At 41.2% G+C, this 16,061-nt stretch overlaps 1 protein-coding gene across 2 annotated transcripts in view; it reads right to left on the reverse strand.

The window, feature by feature from the left end:
• UBE4B (ubiquitination factor E4B) overlaps positions 1 to 16,061 on the reverse strand; it is a 109,395-nt gene that overhangs the window by 11,693 nt on the left and 81,641 nt on the right. For both annotated transcript variants that reach the window (XM_072975422.1, XM_072975421.1), the window contains 6 exons: positions 13,919 to 14,018; positions 12,624 to 12,751; positions 11,683 to 11,781; positions 10,707 to 10,942; positions 4,062 to 4,188; positions 2,199 to 2,343 (listed from right to left, as the gene is read on the reverse strand). In XM_072975422.1, the coding sequence (XP_072831523.1) occupies positions 2,199 to 2,343; positions 4,062 to 4,188; positions 10,707 to 10,942; positions 11,683 to 11,781; positions 12,624 to 12,751; positions 13,919 to 14,018 (835 nt within the window). The remainder of the gene's footprint in view (positions 1 to 2,198; positions 2,344 to 4,061; positions 4,189 to 10,706; positions 10,943 to 11,682; positions 11,782 to 12,623; positions 12,752 to 13,918; positions 14,019 to 16,061) is intronic.

Raw genomic sequence — 16,061 nt, forward strand, 5'->3', positions numbered from 1 at the left:
CTGCAGTGTATGGGACTGTCTTTCATAATTAAGAATTATTCTTTTTTTTTTTTAGGGGAGGAGGTAATTAGGTTTATTTATTTACTTATTAAAAATTTTAATGGAGCTGCTGCGGATTGAACCCAGGACCCTGTGCATGCTAGGCAGGCACTCTACCACTGAGCTATCCCCTCCCCAAGAATTATTCTTATATCAAAACTCCAGTATGCTCACTGAGAAGCACGTGACCTAGGGAGCAAGGGTGGAAAGGCAGGAGAAGCCTGAGGGCTGAGCACCTGGGAGGAGCAGGCGGGCGGCAGGAAGTGGCTCCAAAGTCAAATAGAACCGATTTCTGAAATAGCATTTGTTAGGGATTATTGACGCCCTTCCCATCCATTAACACAGAAAAATCAATAGTCTCTGCTCAGTCGCCTCACAGACAAGCGCTACCACGAGCACGGACTCTGGGGGCGACGATGTGCTACACACCCGCATCCCAGCACTGGCACTGCAGCCGGTCCAGCAACGGCACGGCGCGTGGCGTAAAGTGGGCGTCACACAAGTGGAGAGGAAGGTGAGACTCTGCAGCTACACTGTTGGGGCAAGGCCAACCACGAGGAAGTATTTGGACAAGACCTTACTCAAAGAATGGGTAGGGTTTTCATACGTAAGAGTGGAAAGCAGAGCATTTTGGACAGAGGGAGGGTCTCAAGGCAAATAACACAATAGGAGCTACACATCCCGAACAACTTCTCTGGGCCGTAAGGTGTTCTTGGCCATCTCCCGTCTTTCCTTACAGCTTTCCTGCAAGGCAGGAATTCTCTCTGATTTACAGGCAAGAAAACAGAGATAAAAGAATCTTTAATATGTGGCAGTGTCAGCTCTGAGATCCAGGATCCCCGAGCCCCAAAGCTAGGGGATCATTTCAACTAGGGCTCATCTGTTGCAGAACATTCTGCAAGGGCCCAGGGACTGGCCCGGATCTGAACCAACAGACTGCAACATGGGGTAAGCTTGGAAGGATGTCTCAGAGCTGCCCTGGGGAGGCGTGGAGCCCCGGGCCCGGGGCTGACTGTGCCCTGTGGAAAGGGAGAACTACCGGAAGAAGGTTTTGGAGGCACAGCAGCAGAACAGCTCAAAGTGTGTTTAGAAGTGAAAATGCAGGTAGTGGATGGGATGAACTCTTATCTACACGGTGCCAGGACAGTGCTGAAGGAAAACAAAGAGGACGGCTTCATTATCTCAAGAATACAATTAGAGGGGAAGAAGGACTGTGGTAGTGTGGACACAGAAATCCAACATTCATGGATTCTAGGCAAAGCTCCTCCAAATATTTACGTTTGTAGTGTAAGCATGTTGGCTAGAGTAAGGTGTAAAATTCTCATCAAAGCTGCAGGATACTTGGAATGAAAACTTCCCCTAAATGGGCTTCAATATTTTACATTTTAGATACTTTTGACCCCAAAGTTTTAGAACCTCAGTGATATTTTCATTTCAAGAATGCCACTGCAGGTAAAGAAAAAGTATTCTTCCCACTTCCTGGAAAGCAGTTTTGATTCTGAGTCTAACAAAACCAGGAGCAAAACTAACGAATATACAAAGTCACCAGTAGCTGTCAAGGGCCCATAACTGACCAGGGACCCATCTAACTAGCTGCAGTAAATGTCAGGAGAGAGTGCAGAATGCTGTCACCGGCACAGTATGAATTTCTCGTGGAACCTGGCAAAGCAGGTCTTTTTTCTATTAATGACTAAATAGAAAAACTAAGATCAACTGAAAGGAAAAAAACTCCATTAGCAATCTCCTGAATTATTCACATATTTGTCAAAGAAAACCATATGAACAAGTCAGACTCTTATCTAGCAGACAGAATTCTAGAGATTGATTTCCTAGTTACTTTCCTAAACCTTAATCAACATATGCAAACAATAAAAGCTCTTCTCCAAAATAAGTGCTTTAAACTTAAAAAGGCAGAGAAAGTTTTCAGGATACATTCCTAATTCATTTCTTAGCTTTAGATCAAGTGTTTAAGGTTTCTCCTACCCCAAACCTGGGCCCTTAACTTCCCAGGAGCCGGCAGGTGGGAGGTAACAAGTACTGACAGGTCAGTCAGACCTAAGTCTTCAGAGCCACAGATGCAGCCCCTAGAGCAGAGCTCTGCCCGCGGCCAAAGGCTGCTTCCCTGCGAAGCAGCCCCAGCACCGGGACCGCGTCCTCACCCTGGGCAGCTGGTCCCACTGTTCCTTGTTCTTCATCTCTTCTTGGACTTCATGGATCCGCTTCAGAGACTCCAGACTTTCATCGAGCAAAAACGTCGTGTCATTTATCAGCATGTTTATGTAGCGGACAAACTGCTTTCCGGAACTAAAAAGGCAATTACACAGTACACAGTCATATATTTCCCTCAAGCAAACGCTGCAGCAGATCCTGGAGAAAATGGGCCACCCAAAGCACCACCCATCTCGCCCCACAGGACCGCCTGCCTGGGCACAACTCAAGTGCTGTGATCGCCACAGCTCTCCTCACATTCTATTATTCTTTTATATTAATTGTGATACACTGATTCCGGTGATGTGCTGGAGCCACCCTACATGGCTTACGAGAGCCAACTGCTAATATTCTAGGATTTTGTGAGCAGATTCCCTTGGCAGCTTAAATCTGGCAACCGCGGAAGTATTTACACCCTGGAAAACCAGCAACTGTTGATTTTTTATTTTTCTCCGAAGAGTGGGTTTACTAGCACGTTCCTGGCTCATTCCCTTGATAATTTTAAGTAAAGAAAGCATTCTTCCAGATGAGAAAAGAAAACATGCCAAAATTCACCAAGATAAAAGGAAAGCAGAAATAACTACTCACATATAAGAGACAAGAGAAATACTGATACTATTATTCTTTATCATAAAGAAAGACATATTGAAGAAAAATTGGAAGCTGCAATGCTGATAAAGTAGGATATTAATGTACTTTATAGAAACAGAAGCTTCCAGTCTCTGGAACTGTCCTGCACGTCCCACTAGAATGGAGGCACCTGCTGGTGAACTGAGACGGCTCACCCACCTGCTAGATTCCATCTATAACTGTCAGATTAGTGTAGAAAGGAGGAGCTACAGTTCAGGATCTACAGCTGGGTAATCAGAGGGCAGTAAGCCTATGCCTGGGAAAGGGATGTTCCTGTGAACAGGGCAGGATAAGTACTCCTCATCAGCTCCATGCAGATCAAGCTCTGGGCCTGCCTGGTCTCCTAAGCTTCTGCCAAGCTTTAGTTGGAATGTAATTCTGACTGTGGGAGCAGTTCATGGAAATGAAGAAGCAACTTAGATTTGACTTGGTGGAAAGATCTCTAATCTAGCAAATGGCTACTCCACGGGTAATACTTATATTGTGGACCAGTAACTCAGTTAACAAGGGACAGCTAGACTTGATCAAAGAGGGAACACGGGCTGCAGAAGATCCAAGGAAATGGGATAAAATTTCTTCTGAAGAGTAATTCAAGAGTTCAACATTTTCATCTACCTCTCTTTTTAAAGCAGCTTGCTTTCTTAAGTAACTTATATGGAATTATTAATGTCCAGGTTTAAGCAGTCAGTGAAATTTCAGGTAGGTAATGAAAAGTCCTTAATCAAGGTCTAGGGCCTCACTACAAAAAACGTCACTTCAAATGACAGCCTTACCCTAGCTGCTTCTGAATCCTAACATTTCTAACTCTAAGTCCTAACATTTCTAACTCTAAAGCTTGATATCATGTTCTAGAGCACTATAAAATCTTATGTCAGTCATTCTGAAAATTGATTTAATACTGTAATCAAGAAACACCAAAAAACACATCATCTCAGAATATTTATAGATTCTTTCTTGTGTATATCATGCCAAAGTATCTTGATAAATCTGAAGTTCAGCAATATCTTGCAAGAACAGGTATTTAGATAACCCTGCTCACATTCAGCAGTACCATCTGGAAAACTTCAAGGAGGCCGAGACCAAGCAACAGTCAACAAGAACCCAGCTGTGAAAGCATTTAAGCAGCCACTCCACCTGAGATTTGCAGGAGAGCAAGCTGTGACATTAGGGGCTCAAATACTCACTTGAACTCCTCCATAAAGGTGCCATGGTGAGCTATGTTTTGCCAAAGGCTTTTAAAAATGGTGCTAATGTGATAGCGAATGGTGAACTTGTCATAGAACTCGCTGGTGGCTCCGGTGTGCTCGACATCTAAAGAAGAAAGACAAGAAACTGAAGAAGCTGTACTTTCTTACCTTTCTAAAAGCAGTTACTGCTGCTGCAGTGTTACTGAGTGAATCATACAAATCTGTAAAATCAGAGAAGTGATCACGTTTCATCTGTATCTCACATGTAAGGCAGGAGCAGAACTATGAGGTGGTTTTGAAGACAAAAGTTTCACCATGAGCGTCTGGCAATGACATAATAACAAAATGAACCGGACTGGAAAAATCTCTTGGCATCACTGGGATAGCGACACCAATGACCAGAAGCTGAATTATCACACCTCCCCCAATTCTGTTCCTGATTTATAGAAATCCCACAGCACTTTATTATTTTATTTTATTTTAATATTTTTTCCCACAGCAGTTTAAATGAGTATCCCTGAGTAGGAAAAAAAATGGTTAAATTTTATGAAGGGCCACATACCTATTAAATGTGACTATTATTTTAACTATTTTTAATAACTGGCATTTTAAAACATGTACCAAAGTAGAGAAAAACACAGTAAATCTCTATGTACTCATCACTTGTTTACCAATTACCAATATCCATGTATCCACTATAATGGAGCAAAGATCAGACTTAGCTATCCAAAAGACAAGTATCTTTAGCAAGAGAAATCCCTGAACTCGTGACAAATTTTACAAAGAAGGAAAACTGTTAGGTATAGACCGTAAGACTCAAGGAAAAGACAAAAAGATATATTAAAATAAGATACCATTTTCTACTTATCAACTTGACAGATACTACGAAAATGACAATACGGAGTGTAGGGGAAGACTGGGGAAACAGGCCCACTATAAATGCTGGTGGGAATGAACAGTGAGGCAACCTCTTCAAGACAATCTGACAAAATGTTTCACAAGCCATCAATATGCCCATCTCTCTGACTCACCAATTCTACTCAACAAAACACATATTCAAAGACTGATAATCTCCAAGGACACTCATTAAAGTACTATTTATATTAAAGAAAAACATAAATAATCTGAATGCCCAACAGAGAACACACAAAAAATTTGTGGTATGTTAAGAGAAAACCACAGGCAACCAAATAAAATATACAGTTTGAGTCCAACCATATTAAACAAACACATAGCATACACACACACTCTCACGCACGCTACACAACTGGAAAGCTATGGAGCAAAATGTTAATGTTAGAGATTCTGTCTGAGTGCAGAGATTATCGATGATTTTTATTTTCCTCTTGGTATTTTCTATATTCCCCAATGGGACTGAAAAAGAAAATAGTTAATTAAAGATAAGAGAAATAAGATTACACCTATGGTACAAAGATCTGAAAGCACTTATGCAAATTCATTAAGTCAACCTTTCTTTAAGCTGAATTACGAATCATTTTATTAATTGTATAAAAGTGTGAACTAAAGCGTGGAGAGATGGTTTAGCAGAGTCTACAGGAGAAAGATGCAGGGGGCTGACAACCTCTTCTGTGCTCCAAATTGCCCATAACACCTGTACTGTATCCTGAACACTCAGAGGCTAAGGGATGACTGTTAACTTACTAGTCATTAACATGTGTCTCTCCCAACATCAAAATTAATTGGTAACTTTCCCTCAAAACGTGTCAGCCCAATGGAAACAATCTAAATGTCCAAAGATAGATGACTGGATAATGAAGTTGTGGTATATTTATACAATGGAATACTATTCAGCCATAAAAAGAATAAAATAATGACATCTGCAGCAACATGGATGGACTTGGAGGTTGCCATTCTAAGTGAAATAAGCCAGAAAGAGAAAGAAAAACACCATATGATATCACTCATATGTGGAATCTTAAAAAAAAAAAAGACAAACGAACTTATTTGCAAAACAGAAACAGACTCTCAAGAGAACAAACTTGTGGTACCAGGACAGGAGGGGGATGGGAGGGGATAAATTGAGAGTTAGAGATTTGCAGACACTAACTGATCTATATAGAATAGATAAACAAGTTCATGCTGTGTAGTGCAGGGAACTATATTCAATATCTTGTAGTAACTTATGGTGAAAAGAATATGAAAATGAATATATGTATGTTCATGTATGACTGAAGCACTGTGCTGTACACCAGAAATTGACACATTGTAAACTGACTATACTTCAATAAAAACATATATACTAAAAAAAAAAAAAAAAATATATATATATATATATATATATATACACACACACACCAAACAATTCCCCCAAACACACAAAAGTGTCAGCCCAAGTTCTAATTCCCAAATCTCAGTTCTACGAGGCTTGAAATGAACTAGATCCCTGTTGGTCGTTCCCCCTCGCTCACCATGCTCCCACCTCACAAGTTTTCTTGCTTGATATCCTGCCTGGGCCCCAGGGCCTTTACACTTGCTGTCCTCACTGCCTGTCATACACTGGCCAAGATCTTCTTATGGTTCACTCTTCTGTCTCATTTTCCACATTACTCCAAAGTCACCTCCTCAGAGACTTTCCCTGACTACTCTTCTTAAAGCAGCACCATGCCCTCCTCCCACACTCACTATCTGGAATTATCTTATTTATCTGTGTCTGTCTCCCAACTAGGATGCCTGACTGATGATGGCAGGGATTTTGACATCCTTACCACCAGACCCTAGCAGCAAAACCAGGGCTGACACACAGTAGGAGTTCCATAAATATTTGTTGAATTAGTGATCAGACTATTTGGGCGAATGCCAGCTTTACCGATTCAGATCAGCTTGGGGAAGAGAAATTTCTTGAAGGAAGTCTTGGTTATCAGTGTTCTTCCAGGTTCTGAGTAGCCAAATTTTTAGAGCTGGTCCTTAAGACACTGACTGCTGTGGTACAAATAAAGGACTCTTACTTTGAAACTCAATTTTATTTTTGGAACAAAAATTCGATCTTAAGTGTTTTCTAAGCTTAGAATATCCTCTCTGCGGTGTAAAAGAGGAGCCTGTTCCAGAGATCAATCTCTAATTCACGTCTGAGAGTCAGCAGGACTTAACGTGGATTTGGCAGACACGCTGGGGAGAGTCCGCGGTGCCCGCTGCAGGGCTCTCTCGGCGCCAGGCCTGCGGTAACTGCTGGAGGACCAGCGCAGCAGTTAGGAGCACCTGTCCAACTGCTGAGGCTGCTGCCCCTCGCTAGCTGTTGACCTTCAGCAAGCTTCTTAACCTTTCTAAGCTTTGGTTTCCTCATTTGTAAAATGAAGATATTTATAGTACCCATCTGAGGACTGCTGTGTGGATTAAGTGAAAGGATTAGTAAATATTCAATAAGCAGTGCCTATTATTAGCATGGGATCATCTATCCAGAAGTGGTCCAGGGCCAGAGGGCACCCTGCTTGGTGGCAAAGGGGAGAGAAGAAACAATACCCACCACCCACCAGCTCCTGGAGTCTTGCTGGTGGGGCCCCCCAGCCCCAGCACTGGTCTCACAGGGAAGAGGCCCAGCCCCATCCTTTATCCTGAAGCCAAAGGGACAGGGCACTGAATACAAAATACATTTAACTCAGTATTTTTTCTGTTTTTATTACTAACAATACATGTTTACTGTAGAGTAATTAAGATGTTCAGATAAATTTTTTAAAAAGAAAAAAAACTACCCACAATTCTACCATTCAAAAATAACTACCTCACTGTTAATATTTTGGCATATGTTCTATATTTTTTTCTGTAATATACATGTGTACCAAAATGTGTTCATACTTTACATACTGTTTCATCACATGGCATTTTATTTAGCTTTTATTACTTAACCACTTAATGTAAATAACACATTATTTTTCAAGGCTCATATGGATCCACTGTATGGATAAATTATCATTTACTTAACTGATCCACAATTGGCAGGAATTTAGGTTGTTTTTAATACATACTACACTGCATTACAAACACTAATACAGCAAATGTTGTTATAAACATTTACATACATTTATAATTATTCCCACAGGACAGATTACTAGAATGAAGGTTACGTGTAAGAGGGTGTGCTGGTTATTGAGCTGCTGTCTCTCAGCCCCAGACCCACCCTGTGTGGGTTTTGTGATGCTGGGACTGGGACTCTCTAAGTTTCCCTTTGCCAGGGGTCCTCTGTTAGGTTGGCCAACAGGGAGTGCTGCAGGGGAACTGGAAAACCTGACAGCGATGACTCCATCCCAGCAGTAGCAGCGGGCTCCGGTTTCCTGTTTTGGTTCATTCTCAGAGGACCAGCAACCTTGCACGCCCTCAGAGACACCAGCACCAGCTGGCCAATGTCCTTCCTCAGGCCTGGGTCCCTGTTCTGTCCAAGTCCTCATGTTAGTTACTAGAATTCAACAGCCCCAGACTTTCCCCTTGGCTCCCCCACCCCCTAGGGACAGACCATGGCTGCTTCCTTCAATGATCATGTGTGTTATCCCGATGTTCCTTGTTTGCCTTTTCTGTCTTCCAATACCTATTTGACCAGTTCCTTATATTAAATTCTATTAAAATAACTGTTTCTGTTTTCCTGACTGGACCCTGAGTGATAGAGAAGACATAAACATTTTTAAGGCTTTGGGTATGGACTGCCAATTTGCATTCAAGCAAGGCTTTACCAACTTACATTCTCAGAGAGTTTCACGGCACTAATTCTGCACACTAGCTAGAGAGGAGATGAAATAGGCTTTTGCAGGTTAGTTTATTTCCCTATGACTGTATTAGCACTAGGTATTCTCACCTAAAAAATAAATTTGATAGGTGAAAAGAGGTACCTCATTGTTATTTTAAGAAATGCAGAATTATCTCTAATTCAGCTAAGCCTGACAGGTGCAAGGTCCCATACAAGGTCCATCCTATACATGAGTGATGCATCACCTGTACCTGAATAGCCAGCCCACAGTCCTCTCTTGCCAGGGCCAAGAGATAGGAGGAGGATGGGAAAGCTGAGGAGGGAACTTGTACCCAGGAGTGTTCCCTGTTGTTGCCAAGTGAGAATGTTAACAATACTTTGAAGGGCCTGTGTACTTGCTTTAGGTTTAAGAGGATATAGGTAGGCTCAGGGAAGGAAACTCCTAGTAGACAACACAAAATAATAGGGACAAAAGGGAAAGGAGGCAGACAGATTCTTGAGACCTCAGAAGCAAAGAGAGATGTCAGCACCAGCCCAAAATGAACAAGAGCAGGTCTTGGTTGACCAAAAGGGGTGACTGGCACTGAACACAGGGGAATCCTACAACTGCTGTTGCCATTGTAAACAGCAAGCAACTGGGCTCCGGGAGGCCAGTGTTTCTTCCAAGAATGTGGTGAGTACATGCCAAAGACACTGAAGGCCCAGAACGTGCTAGGTTCAATAGAAGAAACAGATAAGGCACTTTCTTTCCTGAGAAATATACAGACTGGAGGGAAAATGTTGTTAGTACAATCTTGTTCCTTTGGTAGAGGACAGGTGAATGGGTCCTATATACCTATTTATGAAAACACATTTGCAGTTCAAAAGACAAATTAAAAATGAAAATTTGGTAGGCAAGATATGGAAACAACCTAAATGTCTGAAGACAGATGACTGGATAAAGAAGTTGTGGTATGTTTATACAACGAAATACTACTCAGCCATTAAAAAGAATAAAACAATGCCATTTGCAACAACATGGATGGACCTGGAGACTGTCATTCTAAGTGAAGTAAGCCAGAAAGAGAAAGAAAAAAACCATGTGATATCACTCATATATGGAATCTAAAAAAAAAAAAAGAAAAATGAACTTATTTACAAAACTGAAATGGACTTACAGACATGGAAAACAAACTTAGGGTTACAGGGTAGGGGAAAGAGATAAATTGGGAATTTGAGATTTGCAGATACTAACTACTATATATAAAATAGATAAACAACAAGTTTACACTGTATAGCACAGGAAACTATATTCAATACCTTGTAGTAACCTATAACAAAATATGAAAATCAATGTATGTATGTATATGTATGACTGAACTATTATGCTGTACACCAGAAATTCACACAACATTGTAAACTGACTATATTTCAATTTAAAAAAACGAAAATGAAAATTTAGAATATTATTCTCAGTCTTGTTCACTGGTGTCAACTAGCACCTAGAACAGTGCCTGGCAAACAGTAGGCATTTGATAAATGTACAGAATTAGTGAGTGAGTGAAAACTCTCAAGAGATCCTGACTCCACTGGTTTGAGTGGGATCCCCAAGAATAAGCATGTTTAACAAGCTGTTTTACCCAGTTTTGAAACTGTGGATTATAGGACCATGTTGCAAAACTAACAATGTAAGTTAAAAGCTAAAATGTATCAGGCAATTTCAGATAAAAATACCAACTTGATCTCATTGTTACCCATTTGATTTTCAGTGGATCCTGCTGAATCACTAGGGGCTAGTATGTAGAATGGTCAGCGTAATATTTCCACAACTCAGGGGAAAAACAACCAACGGTTTATGTGCTGCTGGAAGGGGGTTAGTAGGATATACTTAGGAGTGATGTCAGATATTAGGTAACAGGTTTAGAGTAACTGCATCCACAGGTGCGTACCTGTATACATCAGGAACCCACCTGTATAAAACTTCATCAGGGAAGGGACCAACAACTTGGTGGAGAGAGGATGGTTCTCAATCATTTCAAAAAACTTCTGGGTTCGTGGCTGAACAGCAGGGTTGGTCATAAACATGACTTCTACCAGTTTGGCCACCAGATACGGATTTCGGATGTAGTTCTGGTTGCACAACATCACAACGAGGAACATCACAATATCCTGAGTACAGGGCTCATAAAGCACCTGAGGAGAGTATCTGAAGACAGGTGAGAAGAGCAAGGAGTAAAGCTCTGAGAAACTCAACTCGGGTGGGTGGATGCTGGTGTCATCAGGGGAGAAAGAGGACGAGTAAGTCTAGGAGCCAGGATACTGAACTCCCTTTCACTGGCTGAGTTTAAAGGGACTATTTACATAACTAGATTGATTTAAAACCCACTGCATCTACTGGCCGCAGCAATTAACTTACTATGTTTTAGAAAATAAACCAAAGCTATGATTAAATCATAACATGAGCTGCAGAGATCTGCACGACCTAAAACACTTTAAAAAACATTTTGATGGAGTTGTTTTCATTTTTTAAAATTTCAAACATTGTTTATAAACTCGGCCCATTTCTTTGCAAGCCTTCTCCAATTCTACAATTGAGAAAAATTTGGGTACAAAATGTAGATGTGGGTATTTCTGGCTTTTGAATGTTCATTCAGATATTTATAAACTGTTTTTTCCTTCTGTTTCTCAGAAACACACACTCAATTATTAAAAATTCAACGCAGTTTTCACAGAGTACATTATTACCAGCATTGTTAATCCTCCTTCTGTCTTGAGATATTATTGGAATTGGCTTAGTGCCACAGCTGGATTTATTTTTCCAGTCTCCAGGCAGCATTCAGTTAGAGCAGTGGCATAAAATGGAGGTTTGCAATATAGTTCACAATATAATGTCTGCACTAAATATAAAAACATATTAGAACTGTGTAATATGTGAATGGGACTTACTGTACAATAAAAAATAAAAATTCAGCAACATCTTCTACATAAAACTCAGGCAATGCTGCAAATACCTTGGGGACATCTGAATTTAAAGGCAGTGTTACACTGTCAAAGAGAAAAAAGTAGTGGTTACAAAATGAAATGCACATCCAACTATAAGGAATATTACACTACCACGACAAGTAAGTGTTTTACTTGGAAAAAACTCTCATTCTATACTACAACTATGTGAAAAGTACACTGGCAACGAAACCACCACCAGAAATGAACAGGGGATAATGAAGACAGGGATATGCTAGGGTGGGCGTGAAAGGTTTTCCCTTTTCTCGATTTCCTGTTAAGGCTAATGCAATAAATAAAATGTGAAGGAAGAAAAAGGCTCATGTTTGGTCATTTTATGCAACTCGTACTGTTTGAGACAACAGAACTATACACTTTAGTATTTTCCACTCTTCAGAGGGCTTGGGCCAATTTCACCAATACTGGTGATCCAGAGATTTCATAGTAACAATAAACTAATAATAAATAAAATAAAAATCACTGCTGAGAGGCTATGTCCAGTTGATCAACAATGTTCTCAGCTCATTCTCTGAACTGGCTAGAGATCTGCCGGGACCCAGTGCTTAGGGAAGATGCCTAATATCCTGTTAATGCCAGCTTTCAGCTTCCCAGTGTATAGATTCCCTTTTCTATCGATCAAGATTTTACAGCCAATTTTTAAAAAGCACTATATCAAAATTAATATAATAGGTATTGACAGCCCTTTATTTAAACTGTAACTAATTACAGCAAAAATACTGATTAATATTACAACTTTCATGGTCTATATAAGCACAATCTGGAAACTGAAAAAAGAATTCTTGATAATGTAAGGGTGCTGGTTTTAGGTATCGACTCTGAAGAGCAAGAAAGAGTAGAGAAGAGGAAGGAGGAAAGAGCACACTCACTCGGGGTAGGCAGGGTCCAGGATGCGGAGCAGCAGCTGAATGAGAAGGCCATAAAAATTCAGACATCTTCTCAGGAAGCTCTCGTCAAGTAAACCAGCGTCAGCACAGGCCTTGCATCGTACCAGTTTCTGTGGAAGCAGGGACGGCCCCACCCACAGGTTAGTTGGTAGCTGAGAACCTGCAGTGCGACTGGGCGGGGAATCGGCCAGGGGATGGGAAACCTAGGTGCCAGGGCTTCGAGAATTTCATCACTAACTCACTATAAGATGCTGGTTGTGGCTCCAGAGCTTTCTCTGCTCTAAGAAAAGAAAAGGTGTGCCAGGTGAACCACCGGGCACAAAACATAACGCAGAGTTAGTGCTGAAAAAGGTAGGTCATCACTGTCGTATTCAAATAGCTTGACGGGGGGAGGCCCTTTGGAAGTCAGGGATGGTTACTGGGAAGGAGCCAGACAAATCTGCATCTAAATTTCAGAGGATCAGAAGATCGCTGTGAGTTTAAACAAACACGTGTGCACACGTTGACATGTAAATGTAAACAATTTGTAGACCTCTTGAAATGTATCTCTGGAGTGTTTGGTGGGGGGGAGTCTACAGACCCCAGAAAAGAGCCCCTGGTTTATTTTGCTTCTCAGAAAGGTCTACTTATCAGTGAATCAAACTGAAATCTTAACTCATCCTACTAATCAACAGAAAACACGACCAGCTAACATTCAGCTTCATAATTTGAACATAAACATATGAAAAATGCATAAACTCGCTATTTGTGCTTCCTGTGTACAACTAAAGTTAGCATTTATTGTTAGCTACATCTCATAAGCAGAAACCTTCCACTTATAGTAAGGTTCTGTGCTATGCATTATTTTCAATTAAATGAAGAATGAGGGGCAAAGGGAAGAGGTCTTGCCACTACCACAAATCCACTCTGCCAAACATCATGAAAAGGTGTGGCTGGACATACTGGAGTGTGCGGGTTTTAGGTCAGCGGTTAGTAGATGGGGAGCTCTTGCACAAGGTAAGGACAGGGACGTGGTATTCAACCGAGGATAATAAAACCCATTAAGAATTCATATTGTCATTGGCATAAGCATATGCATTTTCTGTCCTGAGATTTAAATATTACACATAGATACACGGAAACCATCAACAAGTTTTTAAATGCACCATTTTATCTTGGGGGAAAAGAATAATGAAGAAAAAATAAGGACATTAAACTGCTCATTCAAGGCACATGTTCTGGTGGGGAAATCACTATTATGAGGCTGGTCTATAATTATTCCAATTAACTATACAAACCTTAAGCTGAGTTTTGCAGCGCTTCAGCATTTCCCGGTGTCTAGTTGCCAGTGGGGAATCTTTCCACTGACTTTCATTATTTTTCAAATCTTCCACAGTTCTGAAATTAAAGACTAACAGTCAAATGAAAGAAAACATACAGATCCATCATCCATTTTATCTATTCATTTCCACCGTTTCATTGACTCTTGGACACACATTCCCACATCCCTCCCCCATCCCAATGGCAAGTTATGGTTAAATCGGCAGCCATTTTTCTTTCTTACTGGTTCAAACGTGATGATGTCTTAAACTTGATGGCATTTTAGATTTGATGAAATACAGTAATCATTACTTTTGGAATGAAATGCATTGTTCCCTGTTTTTCTGGGACAGAAAATTCAAAGTTGCTATTTCTTTTCTTTCACAATCGTTCCCTGCTCTCTGAGATTACTTTTGCGACTTGCTCCTTCACTCCCTTCAGGCGTCCCCTCAAATACCAAGTCAGTGAGGGAATGCCTTTCTTGATCATGCAATATGCTCTATATTTCAAAAGCTGGCTCATTTAACCTTTCTATCATTTAACCCTTTCTATCAAAACATTGTGTAGAAAACCAGAGGTTGAACAAGTTTTAAGAACTACATTTCCCAGACTCCCTTGCTGCCAGCATTTCTGTAGGAGACTTAGCTTCCACCAAGAGGTGAACCTCACAGAAGCAGAAGTGACAGCCGCATGGCTCTTTGAGAAGCACAGTGTGGAGAGATTTTGCCTGAAGCAGCTTCCTGCCAGGCCAGATTCAAAGGAGAGCTCTGGGAGTCCTCTTTTCCAGGCATTCCAATGATTCAATAAACCAAACAGTGACCTTTAGTAATCCTTTCTGCTTATTCCAGATAAATTGGATTCTGTGGTCTACAACTGGAACATGAGTACAGTAGACAGATTAATGCTCCGCTGCTCCGCCTCCACCCCCAGAAGATGTCACAGCTTCATCCCCAGAACCTGTGAACACGTGTTACTTTACAAAAGGAACCTTGCAGAGGTGATTAAGGGTATGGCCTTTGAGATGGGGAGACTATCCTGGATTGTCTGCATGGGCCCAATGTCATCACAGGGTCCTTCTGAGAGAAAGAGGGAGTCAGAGTAAGAGAAGATGTGACAAGTGAAACAGGTCAGAGAGAGGGAGCTGAAGATGCTGTGCTGTTGAGTTTGAAAAAGGCGGAAGGGTAGCCATAAACCAAGGAATGTAGGGGGGTCTCTAGCAGGTGAAAAAGGCCAAGAAAGAGATTCTTTCCTAAACCTTCCAGAAGGAATGCAGCCTTGAGTTTAGGACTTCTGACCTCCAGAACTCTAAGACAATCATTGATGCTGTTTTAAGTCATGAAGGTCATGGTAATCTGTTGCGGCAGCAAAAGGAAACTAAAATAATGACCTAATGCTTGTTGGCAAGAGGTTACAGGTAATAGGCCCTCAAGAAACATGGGCCTCTGGGATGAGCTCTTTGGGCTGGTTTGTAAGTGATGACGATTCAGTTAGCATGTGAGGGCATAACTTTGGTAGCCCAAGGCTCTCAGTGAGAAAACAGCTGCAGAAATAATCACCAGCGATCTCCTGGAATGAAGGGAATCCCGGAGTGGCTACTTCTAACTATGCTGAGAGCTTACAGAATAAAATTACAGGCTCAAGATTTTAAAATCTCGCCTCAAGGAAAAGTCAATGAATCAGGGAATTTCTACAGATGACCACTGAGCAGCAGTCTGGCCCTACAAATCACCAAATGAAAATATAGACTGAATCCATAACCTCACTGGAACTCTTACCTGAATGTCAGAGCAATGACTGGGACTCTAAGAATTCAAAGGGAGGACCTTGGGAGAATTTAGGTACTCCAAGTACCCAAGTTCCTAAATCTCCCGAGCCTCACTTGACAGCAGAAGCAGCTCCGGCAGTGACTGTACACACTGCAGGTAGCCACACTGCAGGTCGATGCCAATTTCCCTTCAGTTTCAACCCATCATACTTTATTGCTTCCTGAACTGTAACTGGAGTGAGATCAATGACTGTCCTTATGGGCCAATGACAAAAGTCACATGCAGGAAAAGCCACATTTGAAGGAAAAAAAAAAAAAGCAAGATTTGCTAATATACTATATGAGCTTCCTACTGC

Source organism: Vicugna pacos, chromosome 13, assembly GCF_048564905.1.
Source record: "Vicugna pacos chromosome 13, VicPac4, whole genome shotgun sequence".
Taxonomy (NCBI): domain Eukaryota; kingdom Metazoa; phylum Chordata; class Mammalia; order Artiodactyla; family Camelidae; genus Vicugna; species Vicugna pacos.